Source organism: Carcharodon carcharias, chromosome 19 (genome assembly GCF_017639515.1).
Source record: "Carcharodon carcharias isolate sCarCar2 chromosome 19, sCarCar2.pri, whole genome shotgun sequence".
NCBI lineage: Eukaryota > Metazoa > Chordata > Chondrichthyes > Lamniformes > Lamnidae > Carcharodon > Carcharodon carcharias.
In genome coordinates, this window is record NC_054485.1 from 104,869,122 (window position 1) to 104,894,798 (window position 25,677).

Consider the following 25,677-nt stretch of genomic DNA (forward strand, 5'->3'; position numbering starts at 1 on the left):
AAGGGTCAGTGCTCTGTGAAAGCACAACATAGAAACAAGTGACAGACGGCCCTGAGTGTGGGGCAGTGGTGGTGGGGGGAGGGGGGTTTGAGGAAAAAGAATAATTTTTTTTAAAAATCAAAAATAGAGTAAATTGAGTAAACAAATAAAAATAAATTTTTTAAAAGTAAATAAATAAAATAGGATTTAAAAAGGGGTGAAGGTGGAGGAGACAGCTCATGGTCTGAAGTTATTGAATTCAGTGTTAACTCAATGTTAAGTCTGAGAAGTAAGCGTGAATAAAATGCTGACAGGACTGAAAAACGAAGATAATGGTGGCTGACAGTGAAATTGGACATGGATGGAGACTGCCATGGGTCACCCATAATTCAAACAGCACTCTACTCGGTTCCAGTAACTTCACTAAAGCGGGAATGTGTTATATGGGATGGGAAATACCTTTCCAGATTTGTTTCCCCTCCAAATGCCCAATTTCACCCCCTATATTTGTCAAGATCAGGTAGATTTGGACCAACCCCAGTGGATGGTACCCAAACGTTTGCGGCTGTCAGTGGAGGCAATTCAGCTGAGAGTGCTGCTGAGCTGTGAAAAGCACTCACGTGTTGTAAAGGTTCTCGACACAGCTGGTCCGAGCTTCTTGTCCTTCTCAGCTCGCAGTGTGACCTCGTATTCCTGCCCTGAAGCCAGGCCTATCTGTTGGAAGGAGCTCTTGGAACCAGCCAGGCGATTGGTCAGCTTGCCGTTGTCCTCTTTCTGTTGAGAGGAACAAGAGATTCTCCATGACAACAGTGAAACACGTCAAACTCCAACAACACCAGAGCGGTGGACATAACAACTTGGCTGCTCTCTGTATTGTGTCAGTTCACATGTAGCCCCCTCCCCACAACCATCACCCAACCCCCTCACTACCCACCCCCACCCCACAATGTAGCCTGCATTACAACCTGTATGCTAAATTTGTACACACTCCCCTTCCTTCAGACGGGAGTCAGGAGGTGACTCACCATGACCCCTTACCTACTTTCCTGCATTGAGTTGCACTGCACATGCAGGGTGTAGGAATTTCACCCGACATTATAAACTGTTCCAGATTGTGACTCTCTCAGCAGCATTGGAGAGGGAGAACGGGAATCTGAAGAGGGAAGAAGATTTCTGAAGACCCTGCAGAGTCTGGGATTATTCTCCTTAGAGCGGAAAAAGGGTGATGAGAGATTTAATATGGGGATTTTGATAGAGAAACTGCTCCACTGGCAGGGGAGGTGGTGGCATCGTCACTGAACTGGTAACCCAGAGAGCCAGTGTAATGCTCTGGGGACCTGGGTTCAAATCCCACTATGAATTTTAATTCAATAAAAATCTGGAATTAAAAGCCTGATGATGACTATGATTGTCATAAAAACCCACAGATTGACTAATGTTCTTTAGAGAAGGAAACCCGCCGTCCTTACCTGACTTGACCTACATGCAACTCCAGACCAACAACAATGTGGCTCACTCTTAAAGATGCCCTCCAAGCAAGAGCAATTAGGATGGGCAATAAAAGCTGGCCTAGCCAGTGATGTCCGCATCCCATAAATGAAATTTTAAAAGTCAGAGGATACATGGTAAAAAAATGCTAGTGCAAAATATTTTACTCAGCAAGTTGTTGTGATCTGGGATGCACTGCCTGAGAGACTGGTGGAAGCAGATTCAACAGTAACTTTCAAAAGGGAATTGGATAATTATCTGAAAAGGGGAAATTTGCAAGACTATGGAGAAAGGGCCAGTAAGTGGGGCTAAATGCATAACTCTTCTGAACAGCTGGCACAGGTACAATGGGCTGAATGGCCTCTTTTGCTGTTAGATTCCATGAAATTTTGCAGACTGTTTCTGGGTGAGGTTAAATATTGGATCTTGGCATAGTATGGTCACAATCTAGTTCCTCCTCTGTCAGTGACTCTGGTATCTTTTCCCAACACTGACTCAGTCACCACAGCTGTGCCTCTTCAGGTCTGGCTCAGGGGTCAGTGCCACCGCTGTGAGAGGTCGGAGACAGCGGGCGGTTAACGTAACCCTGTCCATCACACACTACTCACCGACGGCCCTTCAAACACAATGGGGCAGTCAATAGGCAGCTAAACAAGATGGTGGAGGAACTGCTGACAGTAATTTAAGGTGTGGAGATTGGACCTTGTTCCATTGAACCAGTTTTCAGGTTAGTGAAAGGATGTCCCTCTCCCTCCTCCTCCTCCTCCACAGGCTTCTCAGCCCAAATCACCATCAACCTTACAGCACATTCTAACTGTGGATTGAGAGTCCATAAGACCATAAAATGTAGGAGCAGAAGTAGGCCATTTGGCCTATTGAGTCTGCTCCACCATTCAATGAGATCTTGGCTGATCTGATAACCCTCAACTCCACTTTCCTGCCTTTTCCCCATAACTCTTGATTCCCTTACTGATTAAAAACCCTATCTCAGCCTTGAATATACTTAATGACCCAGCCTCCACATCCCTCTGCTATAAAGAATTCTATAGATTCACTACCAAATGAGAGAAATTCCCCCTTGTCTCTGTCTTAAATGGGCAATCTCTTACTTTTAGATTATGCCCTCTGGTCTTAGACTCTCCCACCAGGGGAAACAACCTCTCAGCATCTACCCTGTCAAGCCCCCTATGAATCTTATATGTTTCAATAAAGTCGCCTCTCATTCTTCTAAACTCCAATGAGTAGAGACCCAAACTACTCAACCTCTCCTCATAAGAAAATCCCTCCAGAAAGCTAACTGTCTACAGACCCTGGTTCAGAGTGGAACCCCCATCTACCACAAACTAGGTCAACCGAGTCAGAGGGGACACTCCATGGCAATTGGCACCAGTGCCCTGGATCAGCTTTCCAGTACCATAATAGTCAAACCCTCTACCATGCTGGCCACCTGAGATACATTCATATGGTGCCCAGTGAAATGATTTAAATTAGGGAACCTCCTTTAAACACGCAACCTCTGGTGAGATTCACTGAAATGTGTCCCTACCACTTTAGCCAGGATGACAAGCCTTGCAATATAGCCTAGGGGAGGTGATGCCATAGTGGTATTGTTACTAGGCTAGTAATCTAGAGACCCAGGGTAATTCTCTAGAGACCCAGGTTCGAATCCTGCCACAGCAGATGGTGGAATTAAAAGTCTGATGATGACCATGAAACCAGTGCTGATTGTTGTAAAAACTCATCTGGTTCACTAATGCCCTTTAGGGAAGGAAATCTGCTGGCCTACATGTGACTCCAGACCCACAGCAATGTGGTTGACGCTTAAATACCCTCTGAACAAGAGTAATTAGGGATGGGACATAAATGCTGACCTAACCAGTGATGCCTACATCCCATGAATGAATTTTAAAAAATGATGTCCCTCCCCCAATCCCCCTCTGACCTTTGACCTACAACCCCCATTCCCAGATAGCCCTTTACCAAGGGGCGGAAGGTGATCTCCCAGGTGTCGACGGGAACCTGTGGCAGCTGCCACCCCACTGTCGCCTTGGTCTCCAGGATCTTCTTCACATGAAGCCCAGCGGGAGTTGGGATTTCTGAAACAAAACAGTGAAAATCTTTAAAAATCACTAATGTTAAGAGCATCCCTGGGCACCGAGGACAGGAATGTGACCTAGCTCACCTTGAAAGGCTTTTATTGCCCTATTCAATATGACAACAACCACGGACGGATGAGTATTATAAGAACATTAGAAATAGGAGCATTTGGCCCATTGAGCCTGCTCCACCATTCAATGAGATCATGGTTGATCATCTGCTTTAACCTCAATTTCCTGCTGACTCCCCGTATTCCTTGATTCCTTGAGAGACCAACAATCTGTCTGTCCCAGCCTTAAATGTATTCAATAATGGAGCATTCACAGCCCTCTGGGGTAGAGAGTTCCGAAGATTCACAACTCTTTGAGTGAAGTAATTTCTCCTCATCTCAGTCCTAAATGATCATCCCCTTATCATGAGGCTTTGCCCCCATGTTCTAGATTCCCAGACAGGGGAAACTATCTTTCAGTGTCCACTCTATCAAACCCCTTCAGAATCTTGTATGTTTCACTGGGATCACCTCTATTCTTCTCAACTCCAGAGGATATAGACACAATTTACTCAGCCTCTCTTCATAGGACAACCTCTTCATCCCAATCTGGTGAACCTTCACTATACGCCTCCAGTGAAAGTATACCCTTCCTTAAATATGGAGACCAAAACTACACACAGTATCCCAGATGAGGCCTCAGCAAAGCCCTGTACAATTGTAGCAAGAATTCCTTCTTCTTGTGCTCCAATCCCCTTGCAATAAAGGCAAACACACCATTTGCCTTCCTAATTGCTAGCTGTATCTGCATGCTAACATTCTGTATTCCTTGTATGTTTATATCCAAGTCTCCTAAATATCAACATTTACAAGTCTCACACCTTTTTAAAAAATACTTTGCTTTTCTACTCTTACGATCAAAGTGAAAAACCTCACACTTGCCCACACTATACGTCAACTGCAAGCTTGTTGCCCACTCATTTAACCTGTCTCTATATCTTTGCAGCCTCTTTGTGTCCTCCTCACAGCTTACATTCCCGCTTAGATAGTGACATCTAGTGGCAAAGCAAGGCAAGCTCCACCAGCCTTTCTTCATGTTTAAGAGAGTGGTGCTTTACCACACCTAACCCAAAGACGGGCTGTTTAATACTAATTAATCCTTGGCCCAATCTGATTGAGTTGCTGACACTTGGTAGAAGGGCACAGTGCTTTATGTTGAGCATGGAATTTTACCATGTAACGCACAATATATCTAAAACTAACTGACTTCTCCTGGCATTATTCCTGGTGCATTAATGAATACACTGTTAGAACCACGTGACATTCAATGTATTATTAAATACTAATAGGTCTCCCATGGTATTGCTCGTGGTGAGGTATAGGATGCACAGTTTGAACACAGTTCAAATTTGATACCTTCCATTGTGTTCACTTGAGCTATTAACTCAACAACTTGAACACATTCCTAATAGGAACATTTTTTAAGAAATACACTTCAAAAGGTCAAATTGCCCTGAATGAATAGCTGCCAGAGCTTAATAAGGAAGTGTGGGTTTTAAGAGGTGGATCAGTCTCTGTGACTGAGATTAATATTCATCGAGAGGGCTTAGCCCGAAGAAACTTTATGGAACAGAGGAAACTGTGCACATGCAGAAATAATGGATGACAGCTGTATAAAATTTACCAAACATGCTGGGATCTGGGTTTTGAACACAACGGTTAATCTATCATCAGGATTGACGTCAGATTATGTAAGGTTGAGAAAGCAGGAAGAAAGAGTTCTCCCTTGGGGCTGCTATGGGACATGGGCATCTCAGCAAAGCCACCTACCCGGGGCTCACACAGGGACAGACTCAGTGTCCCCAGCGTTGGGCTGTGCTCACTGCCCTTAGAGAGACACCCCACATTCCTATAGCATTGTTTCTGACCTTTAGAATGCCCCAGAATGCTTTACAGCCAGGAAAGTACATTTTTATATTTGAAGTGCAGTCGCTGTTGTAGGGAAAACGCGGCAGCCAATTTCTGCACAGCAAGATTCCACAAACAAGCAGTGGGATAATGACCCAATAATCTGATGCTGCTTGAGGGGTAAATATTAAAATTAGTAAAAAAAGAAAGAATCTTATAATCAATAAAAAATTCCTTCTTAAAAACCAACCACTGTTTTCCTTTAATGGGCCATTTCTTGACAGTTTCCAGTGTAAATTGTTGGAACTCTATCATGCTCTCAGGCTACTTTGAGTCTAATTTTGTAGAGGTTCCACTGTACAGAAAGCTCTTAGAATGGTTTCATTCATTCGCTCACTTTCTAACTTTCCACTGCCTCTCTCTATCCCCCAAAATACTTCCACTTGTTTCGTCCCAGTGGATTAACTCAGGAAGTGACACTGCTGTTAGATTTTTCAGCCCCTCCAACCCCCTGACTGCCAGATACACAGAGGTATCCTTCCCCACCGACTGACCCCGATCTGTCCACAGAGCCGACACAAACCAAATCGAGCCATCTTGGCATTTTTTAGACCACCGGCACCTTGTGACCCTTTGATGGGAGAATGCGAGACGAGGCTGGTCTGAGCAGGAGTCTAACCACCAATCATTCCCCAGGGCTTTGGTTTCCCCACACCCCCGCCCGTTTCCATTTCAAATCCACCCCACAGCCAATATGGTTCATAGGTGCCGAAAGAAAAGCAAGGCATTCATAGGCATAGTGTCAAACTTCCAGCTGCTTTCATCCCAAGACTTCGAACCATACTGTCAACAAACAGGGCATTTTTCTGCATGCTTTCTCTTCCCTCTTCGTCCAACTTAAATAAGATCCTTCTTTCAAGTGTCAAAGGCAATAGTGTCCCTCCCACCTCTCCCTTAATAACTTGTTCCAGCTTACTCCCCAAAGACGAGCGTGAATGAGCTGCTATGTTAAAGCATCATCTTAGGGACCAAATGAGCTCCTCAGGGCAGTCATCTCAATAAGACACTATGAATTAGGGCTTTGACCATGTGGGATCGCACAGTGCATTTAACATGCTCTATTTACCTTTAAACTTTCCTCTCACCTCTTTGAACCTTCAAGGCCGAAGCTCAGTGGGAGCATCATTGCCCCTAAGCTTTGGCGGTTGTGGGTTCCAAGTCTTGCGCCAGGGTCCAGCCACCAATTCCAGACTGGCACACCCAGTGAAGTGCCAAGAGAGCGCTACACTATCAGAGGGTGCTGTCTTTCAGGTGAGATGTTAAAGCAAGGTTAAACCAACATCCCATCTCATGATTCTGAAGAAGAGCAAGGGGGGTTATCCCCGGCATCCTGACCAAGAATTATCCATTAATCAACATTACGAAAAGTAACAGATTATCCAGTGGTCCTCAGATTGCTGCTAAAGGGATCTTGCGGTGCAAAGTTTGGCTTCCGCATTTCCTACAATATACCAGAGACTTGAAAAGTATGTCATTGGCTGCAAAGTGCTTTGGGATGTCCTGAGTATGTGAAAAGTGTGAGATAAATGCAAGTTTTTTTTATCAATTGCCTGCTCTCATAGCTCTCTTTTTAAGGATCATAGTGTTTTGATTTTTTTTTTCAACTGAGCTTAATGGGATTAAAGGGAAGAACTCTAAATCTCTTAATTGCTGCTCTGTTGGCTATAGGGCCCTACAGAAATTTCTGATCTAAATTAGGAGAGAGGGGAGCCAAGAGCAGCTACAGCAGTAGTCCGAGTGAGCAGCGTATAAGTCTGATCCATTTTCAGCACAAGTGAATTGGGATGTTTATCAAAATGCTGGAGTAAGGAACACTTTTCCACTTCAGAATAAATTGTCCTTATCAAGCACGTCCAGATCAAATGTAGCACAGACATTGAGTTAAGCTTCCCTCTATACTCTGCCCCAATTTCCCCACCTACCCACCTCCGTCTTATACATTCATTTCCCACACCAGCTGTACTCAATGTGGGCGAGAGAGTGCCAATTCCATGAAGCTGCTGCTGCTGCTGCTGCATTGTAATTCACTCAGGAAGTCCAAATTGCTGTGGCAACATACACTCTTACATGCATGTGGTAGTCTGCAGCTATGGATAGTGATAACAGATGCTCCAACACTCTTTCCTTCACATGGTTGACCAGGAATCTCTCCCACTTTTACAAGTTGATACTCAGCCTGTTTGTTTGGGTTATGAACACACCTTCCTTGGTGGACCTTCCTTGGCCATCAAGTTATGGAGTGGGACTTAAACCCAAAGCTTCTGGCTCAGAGACAGGGGCACTACCACTGCACCACAAGACCACCAATTCTGTGCTGGTTTAATGTGATTTTATGCACTGGACTGTGAGGCACTAGGCTAGGCTGCGGTAACCCAGTTCACATCAGAAAGGGACAGCATTTCATACAGCACAAAAACAGAGGAATCATTGAAAGAAAAAGACAGCATTTAAATGACCCCTTTCACAATCTCAAAACACCCAACGTATGCTCAGGTCTTTGGAGTGGGACTTGCATCCACAGTATTCAGAGGGGAAAGGGATACCAACTGAACTGCAGCTGAGACTGTACATACATGTTCTTTCTTTCTATTCATTCATGGGATGTGGGCTTCGCTGGCTGGACCAGCATTTGTTGCCCATCCCTAGTTGCCCTTGAGAAGTGGTGGTGAGCTGCCTTCTTGAACCGCTGCAGTACATGTGGTATAGGTACACCCACAGTGCTGTTAGGGAGTTCCAGGATTTTGACCCAGCGATAGTGAAGGAACAGCGATATATTTCCAAGTCTGGTTGGTGAGTGACTTGGAGGGGAACTTCTTGGAGGGGATCTTCCAGTTGGCGGTGTTCCCAGCTATCTGCTGCCCTTGTCCTTCTAGTTGGTAGTGGTTGTGGGTTTGGAAGGTGCTATCTAAGGAGCCTTGGTGAATTTATTGTATTCATGTTCTCATTGAGCCTGAGCTGGATTCAGCCCAGAAAGAACAGTGCCCTCACCTCCTACTTTATATTAACCCACTTGGACACAATGCACATCACTGCCTGGGACTCACAATCCACTGCAGCTTCATCAAACATGCACAGGAGAGTGTCCCTGATGGATGAATCATCTATCATCAGCTCCAGATTGAAACTCAGCCTTGTCACCATCGCAATGTGCAGCTCAGCAGGAAAGACAAAGAGAACCAAATAAGAGCCTCTGGCTCTATAAAATCATTACATTTAAAATTAACATCTGGCTTGGCACATGAATGAACAGCAGCAAATGCTGGCTACAGACCATTGCTTGCCTACGTTAACAGGGGTCACTGAATAGCCACGATCGTGTGCTGACATCTAACTGAACACTGCGCTGTGGTTTTAACTTTGAGTTGCGCAGCTGCCCAGTGCTGCCACACGTCATTCTCCCACCCATTCACCGCAGTGCCCCAGCCTTCCAGAAAGTTCTGTGAATCAAGGAAACTGAATGTCTCCCCATCCTCCTGGATCCCAACAACACACCTCACCACTGCCTGACGTCACACAAGTCCTTTTGGACTCACACACCTAACATCTGTCAATCTTGATGATCCCTGGGAAGCTGAATGGAGTTAATAGGAACTCACAAATAAGCTCCTTGTGAAAGATCCAACACAGAAGACCCTGGTTTCGAGCTTCTGTGAGCTAACGGGTAACTTGAAACCACATCCACACAAACCAGGGCAGATGCGGATACTTGATTCACAAATGGAGAACTAAAAACTTCCCAGTGTGCGACTCGATCAGACCACGGAACATAACTCAATGCCTGATTCACAGGTCCCCAGGAGGCATCACAGCGATGCACGCCATCATTCCTGACATCACTATCTGGTTTAACCAGCTAAATGTCAGATGATATCTGTTGCTCTGTATCTACATCAACACAAGAAAGAGAGAGAGGGAGTGCATCTCACCTATTGAACAATCATTTCCTGTGAACCCATCCTTGCAAATGCACTTCCCTTCAGTGCAGCGTCCTTGATTGTTGCAGTTGTTCGGACAGTTCTGGACACCGCATTTGGGCCCTGAATAGCCTGTGTTACAGACACACTTCCCGTTGACGCACTTTCCCCGTTGGTTACAGTTATCAGGACAGGTCTGAACACCGCAAGAAGGCCCAGAATAGCCTGTGTTACAGACACACTTTCCATTGACACACTTTCCCTGTTGGTTACAGTTATCAGGACAGGTCTGAACGCTGCAAGAAGACCCAGAATAGCCTGTGTTACAGACACACTTTCCATTGACACACTTTCCCTGTTGGTTACAGTTATCAGGACAGGTCTGAACGCTGCAAGAAGACCCAGAATAGCCTGTGTTACAGACACACTTTCCATTGGCACACTTTCCCTGTTGGTTACAGTTATCAGGACAGGTCTGAACGCTGCAAGAAGACCCAGAATAGCCTGTGTTACAGACACACTTCCCGTTGACGCACTTTCCCCGTTGGTTACAGTTATCAGGACAGGTCTGAACACCACAAGAAGGCCCAGAATAGCCTGTGTTACAGACACACTTTCCGTTGACGCATCTCCCTCGGTCATTACAGTTCTGGGGACAAGCTTTCACTGCACAGTCAGTCCCAGTGAACCCTTTCTTGCAGACACACTTTCCCTTGATGCAGTTCCCATGGCCATGACAGTTGGCGGGGCAATCCCGTAGGCCACAATCCCTCCCAGAGAAGCCTGCGTTGCAGACACACTTCCCCTCGACGCAATGCCCTTGATCGCTGCAGTCACCCGGACAGTCTTTGACCCCACAGTCAAACCCAGAGTAGCCCTTGTTGCAGACACAGTTCCCATCGACACACTTCCCGCGGCCTTTGCAGTCATCAGGGCAAATTTCCTCGGTGCAGCCATATCCTGTGTACCCAGGGAAGCAGACACACTTGTCGTCGATGCAGCGCCCTTGGTCATTACAATCGTCAGGGCAGATCTCCTTACTGCAGTCCTCCCCCGTGAAGCCTTCATGGCACACACACCGGCCAGCCACGCAATCCCCCTGGTGAGGGTGGCAGTTCACTGGGCAGCTGGCCTTGGAACAAGTGGGGCCGCTCCAGCCCTCCTCACAGACACAGCCACAGGTGGAGGGGCTGAAAGTCCCATGGGCCCCACAGTCCATCGCACGCTTTGCACCTGGAAAGTGAGCAAGCAAACAGTTAGGCCCATAAAAACATTGATAGTGCAGCAATTCTCTTTAAACCAGACATGTCACAGGATCACAGAATGGTTACAGCACAAAAGGAGGCAATTCAGCCCATCATGTCTGTGCTGACTCTCTGCAAGGGCAATTCACCAAGTGCCAAACCCCCAACACTCCTTCCCCCTGCCTTTCCCAGCAGCCCTGCACATCTTTTCTCTTCAGATAATGATCCAATTCCCTTTGAAAGCTTCAACCTCAGACAGTGCATTCCAGATCCTAACCATTCCCTGTGGAAAAAAGTTTTTCCTCACGTCACCTTTGCTTCCTCCACCAATGACCTTAAATCTGTGGTTCTTGATCCTTCTGCCAGTGGGAACAGTTTCTTCCCATCGACTCTGCCCAGACCACTGGTGGTTTTGAATACCTCTTAAACCTGCTCTCAGCCTTCTCTTCTCCAATTGAACCAGAATGTGAATCAGAATTGATTTAATCTTCAGGCTGACACAGTGAGCACTGTGGCTCTCTCCTGACCTGAGATAAGGATGCAACACCTTGTTGATGTAACATTGAACAATAAAATCCGATATTAAGGATATGACCTCCATCAAAATGAGGGGACAGTAATGTCGGATGTAACACCAGCATTCCACTTGATCCCGTGGGATCCCCACCTGGAGATTTAGGTCAAACTTACCCCCTCCAAGTGTCAGTAAGATTGTTTGACAGGGCAGATCTCTCATAGATGAGCCCAAATTTATCCCCAACCAAAATCAACAAGCATATGCGATATTCCAGGAAGATTCACTGCTCAGTGACGATAAATGAATGCTCTTCCCGTTTTAGGAAGACTAAGATCAATTTTAGCAACCACTGCCTGCCTCCTCCCATTCTGAGATGGAGTCAAATTTAAACTTTAAACTTCCAGGACATAACTCCACAACATGGTGGCAGCCAATGTTTTTAGCAATAGCGGGGATTTGCCTAAATCAACCAGCTTGATGGTAAAGCTTAACTTCTGAATACTTGAGAATGTTGCCTTGGTTTTTGTGGTTGTTCACTTGTGGCCAGTTGAGTGTCTGACACATGGAGACCTGTCACCATACTGAAGCGTCTCCAAGACAAACTGCTGGCAGTACTTGAATAGAGTTTCAGTGTGTTTGATATCGAGAGTCCACCATCATCCCTGTACCACACTTACATAAGCTCAGGGAACTTAAGGGGCGGCTAACCAGTGAGCAAACGCCCAGCCTTAGGAACAGTGGCATCATGGTACTCTAATGTTCCTGGACTAGTAATCCAGAGGCCAAGACTAATGCTCCAGAAACACAGGGTGGAATTTTACCTCCCACTTTGCCATTCATAGGTGGGTGGTGAGCATAGCATTTCACAGGTGGCCTTCCCACCAGGCTCCCGCAATTTTACACTTGGACAGGCAAGGCCTAGGCCTGCTCTTGCCCCAATTGAGGCCCTTAAGTGGCTAAACCAATGGCCATTTCCCACCCAGCCTCAATTTTCAGGCTAGCAGGAGGAGTTATGGGGCGGGGGGTGGGGGAAGGCCTGAAATTATACCAGGTTCAGGCCTCAGGCAGGAAGGGAGGTGGGGGGTTGGTGGGGAGGATGCCTCCATCAGCAGCCCCTCTTTCAACATCAGGCACACCACCACCCTGCACCCCCCCCCCACCCACCCCAATCGGGGACCACTACAGTGAAGGGGGATCATTAGGCGATCGTACAGTGAAGAGGAATTGCAGCATCTAGAACTACAACTGCTCCTCTGGAACCACGACATTATTATGTGTCTTTCTTTTTGCTAGAAGACTCAGGGACTTACAATCCCAGTCAAAATCCTGAGCTGGGACTCCCAGGCTCAGTCTCCCACATGCTGTCTTTGAAAGGAGGAGAAGGCTAAGAGGAGACTCGATAGAAGTTTTCAAAATCATGAGGGGTCTGGACAGAGTAGATAGTTCCTGCTCGTAAACAGATCGAGAAACAGAGTTTTAAAATGTTTTGTAAAAGATGCAAATGCAAGATGAGAAAAGCTTTTTCACACAGCGAGTAGTTAGGGTTTGGAATGCACTGCCTGGAAGTATAGTGGAGGCAGGTTCAATTGAGGCATTTAAGAGGGAATTGGATGATTATTTAAATAGAAGCAATGTGCAGGGGCACAGGGAAAAGACAGGGGATTGGCACTAAGTTAAAATACTCAGGGAGCTGCTGCAGACAAGATGGGCTGAATGGCCTCCTTCTGCACCGTAACGATTCTGTGATTCTGTGAAATACAGTTCGAACAGCATCCCTTCAAACAGGCACGTGGGACAAACAGTTAAAATAAGGGACAATCCCTTAGAATATGGGGCATTTGGTCACTCTGGCTACCCCACAGGGTCTGCAGCGGTACAAGAAGTCTGCTCACCGCCTTCTCAAGGGCACTTACAGATGGGCCATAAATGCTGGCCCAGCCAGCAACGCCCACATCCCAAGTGTGAATAACAATTGTGAATGTGATGTTATCACTGATTATAGAATCTCACAACACAGGGGGAGGGCTTTCAGCTCATCATGCCTGTACTGAAGGGCTCTTCCCCACTTCCCCCCACCCTTTCCCCTTTTCAAATATGTATATTAAAGTTAATAATGAATATTCTTCCACCAGTCTTTCAGGCAGTGCATTCCAGATCGAAAAAACTCGCTGCAGTAAAAAAATTCCCTCATCTTCCCGTCTGGTGGTCTTTTTTTTGTCGAAAGGTCATGAGGACTCGAAACGTCAACTCTTTTCTTCTCTGTCGATGCTGCCAGACCTGCTGATTTTTTCCAGGTAATTCTGTTTTTGTTTTGGATTTCCAGCATCCGCAGTTTTTTTGTTTTTATTATTTTTTTGCCCATTCCCTTAAATCTTAGTTCTGATTGCCAACCAAATTTGAAGCCAACTCCATTCATGCTAATTACCTCACAAGGCTTTAAACGTTTTTGTTGGCTGTTCCTCTGTTTTATGGGCAACTTTGTGTCACCTTCTGTCGAGTGAAGTCACAGGTTTGTTTTTTAAGGAATCCTGTTTGAGTTGCTATGTTGGAGCCCTCAGATACGAAAGTGCTAAAGCCAGACCTTTGCCCGCCGGTTGCAAAACTGATACCTTGTCGCGGGACCCTTGTGACTGAATTGGAACAATCCTCTTACAAGTCCCCAATTTATTCATCAGTCTTTGAGCTCATCTAAGTCCAATCTTCCCTGAATTCATGCTTGGAGCGTCACTCCAAACGTTCCCAAGTGAGCTTAAGTTAGATTTAAAACCTTCTTTAACCAATGATCAGCTTGAGAAGAGTGCCCCCTAGTAAACCTATTGGGCATTCCTATCCCCTGAGGCCTTGCTGGGTCAGATTTCCTATTGATCCCTATTGATGATAAATTGCCAGGGTGGATGGTAGCAAGTGACCTCTGCTAATGTTGTTCTGATGTTAACTTTCAGCAGGTTCAGCAGACCACGGCAATGCGATTCCCTTCAGACTGTACATCCCTATAGAGCAATGTGATTCTACTGAGAGTAGCACAGCTGCTGTCAGGAATTTAACATGCAGTGAATTGTGGAAGTGTCACCCTACCACTCAGTAGTACACCCTGTTAGCTGTCCATCAAATATCACTTGAAGAAAAATTAATTTGGTAACTTCAGTCAAAGGTTTCACGGTGCATTCTTTGACTTTTATGCAACCAGGGTAAAACAAAACACAATGCAATGTGATCCAGCCAATGCAATGTATTCCAAATGAATGCAGTGGTCACCTGTCTGCAATCCCACTCTTTCTCTCTCTCTGTCTGTCTCTCTCTCTCACATGCCCTCACTCCATCCACTGGGACAGCCAGAATCCATTCATCACCCCATTATCAGATCCATTTGCTGACTAACTCAATCAATTTTCATTTTTATTACATTAAGTTTGAAAGATTCATAATGAATTCACTCTCCTGGATCCCAGCGACTTTACTGACACAGCCTGACTTCTTTCTGCTCCCTGTCAGAAGGGACATTGTTTTCTGGTGACTATATCGGTCAGGTTCTCTCCTTGTTGCAATGGGGGATCTGGAATATTTGCCCACATGGTGAACTGCAGCGCCAGTGGCTCCTAGGCCCAGTCAGTAACATTGGACTCACCACAGCAAGCGTTGCTGGAGCACTGTCGACGCAGAGTGGCCACCTGCTTCTCGAGGGCCTCCAGTCGGCTCAGGAGGGCCAGAGCGTCATCGCAGCCGCACGCCTGAGGAGGGATGTTGATCCTGTGGGTGAAGACGACTTGATTGGCGGGGTCGACAGTATGCTCAAAGCGTTTGTCATCCCTGGCCTCATCCTGAGCCTCAAAGATGCGGGCCAAGGGTTTGGAGATGTTGGCCGAGCAGGTCTTGCAGTGGGGCAGCTTGATGTTGTAGACGTGGTTGAAGGTGGTAGGGCGGCCGGATGTGATGTTGGGCAGTAGCGCCCGCCTCTCGCGGATGGTCTTCACAAAGACGCCGCAGTCGCCTCCATCCAGGGACACCGCGACAAAGAGGAGCAGGATCTGGAAGACGAGCCCCATCTCTGTAGCTGTAAATGGAGGCAGAAGGAGTCCAGTCTTGTGTAGGGCTTGGGGGGTTCAGTAAGGAGAGCCGTTACGACGGTCCGGGGACTTATTTACACCACGACTCCTGTAGGATGGAAATAATACAATTAGCTGTGTATTTAATGGTATTGGCTGTGGGTTGGTGGGTAGCTGTCTTACCTCTCACTCAGAAAACTGTCGGTTCAAATCCCACTTCAGGAACTTGAGCACAAAAATTCAGATTTATCCTCACAGTGCAACCCCAAGGGAGTGCTGCATTGTCCGAGATGCTGTCAGGAGATGTTAAAATGAGGCCCCTTCTGCCCTCTTAGGGGACTGTAAAAGATCCCATGGCACCCAAGGAAAAACAGGGAGCTTCTCCCCAGTGTCCTGAGCTAATATTTATCCCTCACCTAGCAGCTACTAAAAAACAGATAATCAGGCCATTGCGTGTTTTGGGATCTTGCTGCGTGTAGATTGATTGCCCCTTTACCTACATAACAACAGCGACCACACTTCAAAAAATACTTCATTGGTATAAAATGTTTCGGGAGATCATTAGGTGTTGAAAGGTGCCATAGAAATTAACATCTTCCTTTTCGGCGTTAATGCTTTTATTTGGTCAGAGGGAGCAGCCTATTAAACATGAGCTGATGGTAAACCTCATAAAGTGTGCCCTGCCTTCACAAACACAGCCTCGTCCTAAACAGGCCAACTCATAACATCCGAGCTGAGCAACCTGTAACCAAGGTCAGCAAGCAAGGAGGGTCCTGAACTAAAGGGAAGGGTTTTCCACTTCCCCATCGCATCTGTGAATCATTGCGTGCTTGTTGTAGCTAACAGCCACACTCCAACACCTCACTGCAGCAGAGCTCAGAGGACTGAAGGAAGCTGAACTTGGCCGACTGCTTTTCACTGGACCCTTCCTGGGAAGCCATCAGGTCCTGCAGATTGAGCTTTCTCCATCAAAGTGAGATAACATCTGCTCTGCATTGTCTTGTAAACTGTTGAGGCTTCTGAGAACAGAAAACATTGAACAAAGTTCGTGCGGGGCTGAGTGGATTGAACAGAACAGGAATTACAGTGAGATGCTGGGAAATAGAGAGACTCGTTGTTTGATTTTGGAAACAGCAGCAACAAAGTGCATTCATATATTGCCTTTAATGTTGTAAGACATCTCAGTAAGGAACTTCACAAGACCATTATTAAACAAAATTTGACCTTCAGCCACATAAGGGGTATTAGAGTGGGTGACCAAAGTTCACAGGTGTAGATTTTCAGAAGCATCTTGGATGATGGAAGAGAAGTGTAGAGTAGGGTTGCCAATGCCCCAGGGTTGGCCTGGAGTCTCCAGGAATTGAAAATCAATCTCCAGGATACTGCTGTGTACAATCCTGAAGAAAAATCATCTAGACTTTAAAATAGAGAGCTTTTTTAAAATTTTCTTTGAACGCTTCCCTATACCAGATATAAAAATATTGAAGATGAGGGGGCTGACAATCAAGCATCATCCAATTGAGTAATGGATCCTTTTGCTTTCCAAATGGCGTAGCAAGGTAGTGCATTAGAAGAACGGATGTGTTGGTCGACTAATGGCTGGAGGGTGGGGTTAGACATGTGATGAAACCTCCAGGAATACATGAATCACCATTGGCAACCATAGTGAGGAGGTTTACAGAGGGAATTCTGAAGCTCAACTGAAGACACAGCTGTTAATTTCTTATTCTTTCATGTGATATGGGCTTCGTTGGCTGGGCCAGCATTTATTGCCCATCCCTAGTTGCCCTTGAGAAGGTGGTGGTGAGCTGGCTTCTTGAACCGCTGCAGTCCCTGTGGTGTAGGTACACCCACAGTGCTGTTAGGGAGTGAGTTCCAGGATTTTGCTAATGGTGGAATTGGAAGAGGGTAGGTATCTCAGCGGGGTTACAGAAGACTGGAGATTACAAAGATAGGGAGGAGGTGAGCCCATGGAGGGATTTGAAAGCATGAGGATTTTAAAATTGAGGCTTTACTCAACTGAAAGCCAATGTAGGTCAGCGGGCTCAGCAGGTGATGGTTGGATGGGACTCTGTGTGCATTAGAAAGAAGAGCAAAGAACTTGCATCTATACAGCATCTATTGCAGCCTCAGAATATCCCAAATCTCAGCTATTGACATAGGCATAGCAAAGATGTTTCCTAGCAGGTGAATCCAGAATGAGGGGCTACTAATATAGGATAACCACAAATAAATCCAATTGGGAATTCAGGAGAAACTTCTTTACCCAGAGAGTGGGAGAGTGTGAAACTCACTACCAGAGGGAGTGATTGAGGTGAATAGTATAGACACATTGAAAAGGAAGCTGGATAGACACAAAAGGGAGAAATGAATAGCAGATATGTTGAAAGGGTGAGATGAATAAGGGTGGGAGGAAGCTCGTGTGGAACATAAACACCAACAAAAACCTGTTTCTGGCTGAAAAACACAATGGGCAGAATTTTTCAGACCACCCCCCCACCACCCCCCCCCATGGCGGGTTTAATGGTGGGTGGGCAATTTGGTGGGAGCTGAAAAATTGGTTTCCCACCAACATTAAGTGACGACAGGAACTTGCGCTCCCACCTGCCATGGCGAGTTGCCATTCCCGCCAGAGGCCAATGTGAAACCATTTTGCGTCCTGTTAATGGGATGCAGATGAAGGCCTGAGCAGGATTGTTTCCCCCCATCGCCCAGCTGTCTGCGCCACCAGCAGGCTATCGCACTGTCTAGAACACGTCTGCACCTACATGGCGTGGAGATGTTGGAATTTATCTGAAGGAAGCCAAGGGCAGCCTGCGGGGATCAGGATGTGGGCCTCCAGCAGCCGTGGATCTACGCACAGCAAGCTCCCACAAATAAGCATTGCTTCCAATGGTATTGAAACGAGGGCACAGGAACACAGGGACACCTGAAGGTAACCTGTCACCCTGTTACAGGCGGGCTGCAGGTAAGCCACTTTCAAAGCTGCCAGCTCGGTCATTATGATGGAATGGGGGAGAATTCCAATGTCTGCTTCTTACAGGGAAATGATGAAGGGATGCGTCTGGGAGGGAGCTGCAAATTGGAGAGATGGTGGCAAAGGAGTAACTTCACTGGACTAATAATCCAGATGCCTAGGATAGTTCTCTGGCGCCACGGGTTCAAATCAATGAATAAAGTCTGGAATTAAAAGTCTAATGATGACCATGAAGACATCATTGATTGTAAAAACCCATCAGGTTCACTAATGTCCTTTAGGGAAGGAAATCTGCTCTCCTTACCTGGTCTGGCCTTCATGTGATTCCAGACCCACAGCAATGGGGTTGACTCTCAACTGCCCTCTGCAATGGTCCAGCAAGCTACCCAAGGGCAATTAGGGATGGGCAACAAATGCTGGCCTTGCCAGCGACACCCACATCCCATAAATGAATTAGTGAGAGTGAAACTGGAGCTGATGAAGGTGGAACAGAGCAGAATCTTATCGGCTGCTGTTATATTCCATTCTGATCTGTTAACTTCAATTAAAGGAGCGAGAGGGGGTGAGGTATAATGGAGGAGATTTCCCTCTGCTCTGTGTCCCCACCCCTGGGCTCCGCTGACCCATTGTTCAATTTCTAAAGAATATTATTTAAACTGCCTACATGAATTGGGATCAAGGAGAGAACAGGGACCCCGAGAGACATGTAACCTTGTTTCCTTGCTGTTGCTCGGTCAGTGAAAGCTTTTGTGAATGAACAACTTCAGCATCGGGCTGCTAAACCCACACACCTGATTCTCCGATTCACTCAAAGAACCGCAATGTTAAACCACACGTTTAAACAAGCAGCAATCGCAAGCTCAGTGAGTTTGCGTGTCAGTGTGAGTGTGCAGTTGTCAATCTGACCTTTCTCTCCCTTAAAGGGCTCCTTTGTGCCCACTCACAAAGAGAGAGAGAGTGAGAGGTCCCATTGAACCTCAAGGACAAGGCCTCGATTGAAACAAGCAGCACCCTACACAGGATGATGTTGTCAGGCTGGGCGATATGTGAAAATCTAATATTACAGAGAAAGCGCAGTAGCAATTGGTGAGACAAACACATAGCTTACAGTATGTTAACGTGACAGATTCAGGAGATCACACCCTGTGAAGACATAAATAGTCCCAAATCTGGAGGAAAATGATGGCATCCCATTCACTGGCCAACTTTTCAACTTAATTTTACTGTCCTGCCGAAGTCAATGGACTTTCAAACAGCTTGCCACATTTTCCGGCCCCAGCCCCACTCCTGCCACTACGGGGCCATACAATTCCACCCAAAATCTCTTCAAAAGCAAAGTCTCAATATTTTAATGTTCTTTTTTGTCACTTTTATTGGGTTCGCACCTGAGATGTCTTCTGGGCCCATGTGTCCACAACGATCTGGAGGGCACCCTTTCAACCCATTAACCAAGAGTGATTCACGCTCTGATATAACCAGGAGCTTTGAGTGGAGAGTGACTGGGTCAAAATCCTGGAACTCTCTCCCTAACAGCACTGTGGGTGTACCTACACCACATGGACTGCAGTGATCCAAGGAGGCGGCCCATCACCACCTTCTCAAGGGCAATTAGGGATGGGCAATATATGTTGGCCTAGCCAGCGATACCCACATCCCAGAAAGAATAACAAAAAGTATTCAAATTCTCTTACGATAAAGGCACTATATAAATGCAAGCCTTTTTCTTTCTCTGTGATCAAGCCTTTGGACAGCTGTTGTAACATGTCCTTACGGGGTTTAGTGCCAATTATTTGATGATCACTCCTGTGAAGCACCTTGGGGTGTTTAACCATATTAAAGTTGCTATATAAATGCAAGCTGTTGTGATCAGGAGCAGTTCACAGGAATACAGAAACAGGAGGAGGCCCTTCAGCCCCTCAAGCTTGTTCCTCTATTCCATTAGATTGCAGCTGATCTTTACCCCAACTCTACTTACCCACCTGTACTCCATACCCTTTTATACCCTGAATGCAACGTGATCCATCTGAGTCTTGACAGCTCCAATATTCCTCAGCATGTTGGGAGAAAGAGTTCCACCTTTCCATCACTCTCTCAGTGCAACATGAGCTGCCTCTCATTTTAAGGTTAATCAATCCCCTTGATCAAGATTCCCCACCACAGCAAATAGTTTCTCTCTATCTACCCTATCGGATCCTTCCAAACACCTCGATCAGATTACTCCTCAATCTTCTAGACTCAAGGGATCACAAGCCAGGTTTATTCAAGCTGTTCTCATAATATAACCTCGGTATCATTCAGGTGATCTCCAAGGCCGATATATCCTTCCTGGTGGTGAATCTATGAAATTCATTGCCACAGAAGGCTGTGGAGGCCAGTTCATTGAATGTAATTAAGACCGAGATAGATAGGTCCTTGACTGGTAAGGGGATCAAAGGTTACGGGGAGAAGGCGGGAGAATGGGGCTGAGAAACTTATCAGCCATGATTGAATGGCGGAGCAGACTTGATGGGCCGATTGGCCTAATTTCTGCTTCTATGTCTTATGGTCTTATGGTCTTATGGTCTCCTGAGGTACAGTCCCCAGAAGTGAACACGGTTACTCCAGCTGGGACCTGACCAGGGCTCTGTACAAACTGTCACATCACTTCCTTCCCTTTCATCCCAGCTGCCTTGAGGTAAATGCCCATTAACAGCCTGTTCACCTTTCCAAATACCTTTTGTACCTGGCCAGTAGCTTTTATTGATCTGTGCACGTAGGCACGTAAATCCTTTTGCCTATTCCCGGTTCCTCTGTCTGTCACCATGAATGAAATACTCCAAGTTTTCTCTCTTGGATGCAAAGGGGATGATCTCACACTTGGACAAGTGAGGATGAGGTAATGTTATTTGGTTTAAAAAAACTTAAATTCTTGGTTTAAACTATTTTACTCTCTAAACACTTCCAGGCATCCCTCACACTGCAAGCAATGTCTCGGTCAAAATTTCTATTGTCAATGTTTCTCTGCATTTGTTGACTTTCCTGTGATACAGTTTAAAGGATTTTTCTTTTCTGCAGCTATGGTTTTCCTCTGGGTAGTGGTGAGGTGATGGCTCCCTGATAGTGCGTCAGTCTTTTACTTGGAGTGACTTAGCATTTGCAGCACAGGAACTAGCCATTCGGCCCAGTTGTTTCATGCTATTATTTATGCTCCAGTCGTGCCTCCTCCCAACCCTCTTCCTCTGATCATATCTGTTCTATTCCTATCTCCCTCATTTGTTTATCCAGCTCCCCCCTTATAGGCCTCCATTTAGGAACAGGCTCCTCCTTGACACACAGATAAGGATTTGAATAATATAATTTTATGATGAAATGTTGAAGTTTGTTTCTGTGAGGGGCAAGAGTTTCATTTCCATGAGTAAGGCATCTTTAGTCAGACGGAAAGCGGGACACTCGGGGCTGTGAACTCCTACACAACTGCTGTCTTTTCCCCACCTTGGCACTCAACTGATAGGCAACAGGGCCAAGGGGGGGGGGGGCCTAATATTATGGGAGGATGTGTGGGAGTCACCACGGAGATATGTAGCAAACACAGATGCACTGAACTCTCAGCAGACGTATCTGACTCCCCGTGGGATGCATAACTGCATGCTGGGGGGGAAAGAGGATATAATATCACCGGACTGGCTCCTGGCATATGCAGATGTGTTTAATTATCATGTTCACTTCTAGCCGAGCTGTCCAGCCTGGCCCCTGCTCCTGCACTGTGTCAGAAACATCATGCATCACATAGTTTCCATTCCTGCCTCTCGGACTGTTCCAGCATCCTCCAAGTACTCTAAAGCTGCCTAGGGATACGAGCAGCAGGCTTTGGATTCATCACGCAGTTTTAACCTTGGGGATTAGGGGAGGAAACTTTCATTACAAACTTTTCGCACAATCCCTCCTTCTTGCACATGGGTCTTAGGTCTGGATTCATCCTATTTAAAGGGAATGAGCTTAATGAGGAACAATTTGGAAAATCTATTAAAAAAGCAAAAAACTGCGGATGCTGGAAATCCAAAACAAAAATAAAAATACCTGGAAAAACTCAGCAGGTCTGGCAGCATCTGCAGAGAGGAGCACAGTTAACGTTTCGAGTCCGTATGACTCTTCAACAGAACTAAGGAAAAATAGAAAAGAGGTGAAATATAAGCTGGTTTAAGGGGGGTGGGGGGGGGGGGGGGTGGGACAGGTAGCGCTGGATAGAGGGCCAGTTCTGTTGAAGAGTCATACAGACTCGAAACGTTAACTGTGTTCCTCTCTGCAGGTGCTTTCAGACCTGCTGAGTTTTTCCAGGTATTTTTATTTTTGTTTTGGAAAATCTATTCCTATTCAAGGTGATCAGGGATGTGACATCTATCAATCAATTGATCAATAATCTATCTACTTTTAATCATCCATCTGCCTATTGATCAGTTATCTATCCATCTCTCTCTCTCTATATATACACATATAAATATATCCACAGTCCATTATAAATTCATGTCCGGAATAATAAGGGATCTCCCTGTGCTAGTTTGTTCTCCCTCCTCCATTCCATCACTTGTGAGCAAGGGTAATTACAACATGACAAGTTGCACAGGAAGAACTTCCCCTGCTCTTCTTCACAATAATGCCTGGGTGATTCTCTCTGACCTGCTCTGGGGGCAGGCCTGGGTTTAAGATCGCACGTGAGAGATGGGGCCTGTGACTCTGCAGCCCTCCCTCAGCAGCGCACGGAAGCAACTCGATTTCTTATCGGATTCCTTGCTAGGCGCTGTGTTGGCCAAGCCAGTTCTCAGCCGACACTTAGGGTGGCTACTGCTGGACGCCAAGAACACCGGGCACCAGATCAACAGCACTGGGGACAAAGACATCAGAGCCACTGCACCACGAACAGAGATCAGTTCATCATGGGTCTCCCACCCACAAGCCCACAAGTAAAAAGTGCATGAGAACCACATGTGATGGTAAGTAAAGGGTTAATTTCAAGTGAGAAGCCTTGATGAGAACAGCAAATTGAATCGCCGTGTATTCCTGGCTAGTCATTGTCTTTTAGGCTCCCCTAGCTGCGTCTGTATTAATAATTTTGTTTGATTACTTTAGGTGCATGTCCTTCTAAATGATTCTTCTGTCCTCATCCGAATAGGACATAGTGGCCTCAGTACCGGGCCAGTACTGACTAAAAACCAGACATTCCAGTATAAAACCAGATGAATGCCCACCCCAGTGGCAGCTGGAGTGTGGAGTAAGATTGGAACTTGATGTTGACCCCAGCTTGGGATTTCTAAACATGACCGGCCAGCAGCAGCTGGGAAGCTTCTGCATCTCAGCGCTAAGGTCGAGAGAGGAATTTTGAAGCTGGAGTCCTCTCTTCAGACTGACCTCTGCCATTAGGCACAGTGGGAATCTTGGAGGAGGCGCAGCACAGATTGGCTAGAATAATACTGCGGCTGTAAGGGGGACTTCATTGAGATCTTTAAGATTGAAGGAGTTAGAGAGAGAGAAAAAAACTATTTCTTCTGAGGGGGAGTACAGAAAAAGGAATTATGGATTTTAAATTAGAGATAGACTGTTCCTGCAGGGCGATGCCAGGAAACATCTCTATATACAAAAGGCAGTGATAATCTGGAACTATCGTATCTTATTGAAACTGGGGATCAATTGAAAAGTCTAAAGCTCAGATTGATAGATTTCTGTTAAGTAAGTATTAAAGAATATGGAAGCAGGGCAGAGCAGTAGAGCGATGATCCAAATCAGCTATGATCCAGTTAAATGGTGGAACAGGATCGAGAGGTCGAATGGCCTCCTCCCATTCCTATGTTCCTGAGAAAGGAATACATGAGCGGGATTATGAGCTGCTGCTTCAACACGCTGAGAAAGGGCAGAATGGTTATGTCAGGTCAAAGAGAGTCACTGATAAAAGATAGGAAAGTAATAAAGGCCAATGAGCCAACAAAAGTGAATCCTAAAAATTAGTCCCCACCACAGTCTCCTACTGAGCTCCAGTGTTGTTGTCTGTGGCTCTGGCTGGCTGATCCATAATTTTTTTCACTAAACCGCTTAACTCCTATCAGATCTCTCCCTTCATGCTTACTGGAAGTAAGAATTTATCGTAAAGTAAAATTGCCCAAAGGGACAGATGGATAACCAGGGAGATAAACAACTCCAGAGTTCTGTTCTTTTTATGTTCTTCATTGGCTGCACACCATCACCGTGTTTACGAGTCCCCAAAGCAAAATATTGGGAAATCGGCAGAGTTGAAATCTGGAGATGTGGTCTGTACATTGTCTCCCAGTGACTGTAGCACAGAGAGCTGAGTTACATATGACCCCCTCCACAGTGCTTTGTGTCAGAGGTCCATTGAACTAGACCATTGCCCCAATGTCCAATTACCGCTAGTTATAGTTGTAACCCTCATTGCATGAGATGTTCTCAGTTATACATCCATCCACTTGGAAGGGGTGCTGTCCGGAGTCATGATCAAGGTCATATATTCCCAGCCCAAAAAACCATTGACATTATCCAATACTCTGTTGCCAAATTCCAAACTTGTACCCAAATCCCATTCACCCATCAGCACCTGAGCTCACTGACATATGCCCCGACAGGCAACATCTTAATTTTAAAATTCCCATCTTTGTGGGGTTTTTTCTCTTTTTTCTTTCATGGGATTTGGGTGTTGCTGGCAAGGCCAGCATTTATTACCCATCCGTAATTGCCCTTGAATTGTGTGGCTTGCTAGGCTATTTCAGAAGGCAGTTAAGAGTCAACCACATTGCTAAGGTAGGTTTCTCTCCATCCTAACCCAACACAATATTCATTCAGCATCTGCACCCCTTGCCCAATCCTGACTGACACGCACACCCCATCACTGGGCCTGGGTGAGATCTCAGATCCCTACAGTAGCTGGGCCCTTGACCTTGTGGATCCGACAGCCATCGGCTTGTGCCAACTGGCAAGGAGTTTTGTGGTGTGGAATTCAGTTCAGTGGGAGCTGGCCTGAGATTATCCAGAAGTTTCTGACAGCTGGTAAAGAAAGGAGACTCTCATCACACTGGGCCTGGGCTGAATTGGCAGTTTGGTAATATTTTCTAAAGCTCACCTCATTTACAATAATCTCCGGTCGAGTGGAGATGTGGCACGTAGAGCTGACAGGTTTGAGTTTTTAATCCCACACAGTGAGCTCAACACTCAGAACTGAAGTCACCTTATTCATCTGAAAACTGACTGGGTGACATGTTTCTCACCAGCTCAATTTTATAGCTTTGCTTAATTTTTTATGAACTTTGTACAATGTGGCTCAATATGGAGTTTCTCATTGGATATGGGCCTCCTCCTTAGCTGATGTCTTTGTAAATTGCAAAGAGGCTGTGAGACCTAAACTGGTGTCAGCCTTTGCTCAGTGAGTAGCACTCTCACCTCTGAGTCAGGAGGTGGTGAATTCAAATCCCACTCCAGAAA

At 46.0% G+C, this 25,677-nt stretch overlaps 1 protein-coding gene across 14 annotated transcripts in view; it reads right to left on the reverse strand.

Annotated features, from left to right (window-relative positions):
* Positions 1–25,677, reverse strand: part of LOC121291414 (tenascin-like) — a 224,925-nt gene that overhangs the window by 174,635 nt on the left and 24,613 nt on the right. For 12 of the 14 annotated variants that reach the window (XM_041212558.1, XM_041212547.1, XM_041212554.1 and 9 more), the window contains exons 2-5: positions 14,822–15,348; positions 9,448–10,668; positions 3,448–3,563; positions 600–753 (exon numbers count right to left, since the gene is read on the reverse strand). In XM_041212558.1, coding sequence (XP_041068492.1) covers positions 600–753; positions 3,448–3,563; positions 9,448–10,668; positions 14,822–15,239 — 1,909 coding nt within the window. In that variant the 5' untranslated portion in view covers positions 15,240–15,348. The remainder of the gene's footprint in view (positions 1–599; positions 754–3,447; positions 3,564–9,447; positions 10,669–14,821; positions 15,349–25,677) is intronic. The other 2 variants (XM_041212552.1, XM_041212557.1) reach the window with 2 other exon arrangements.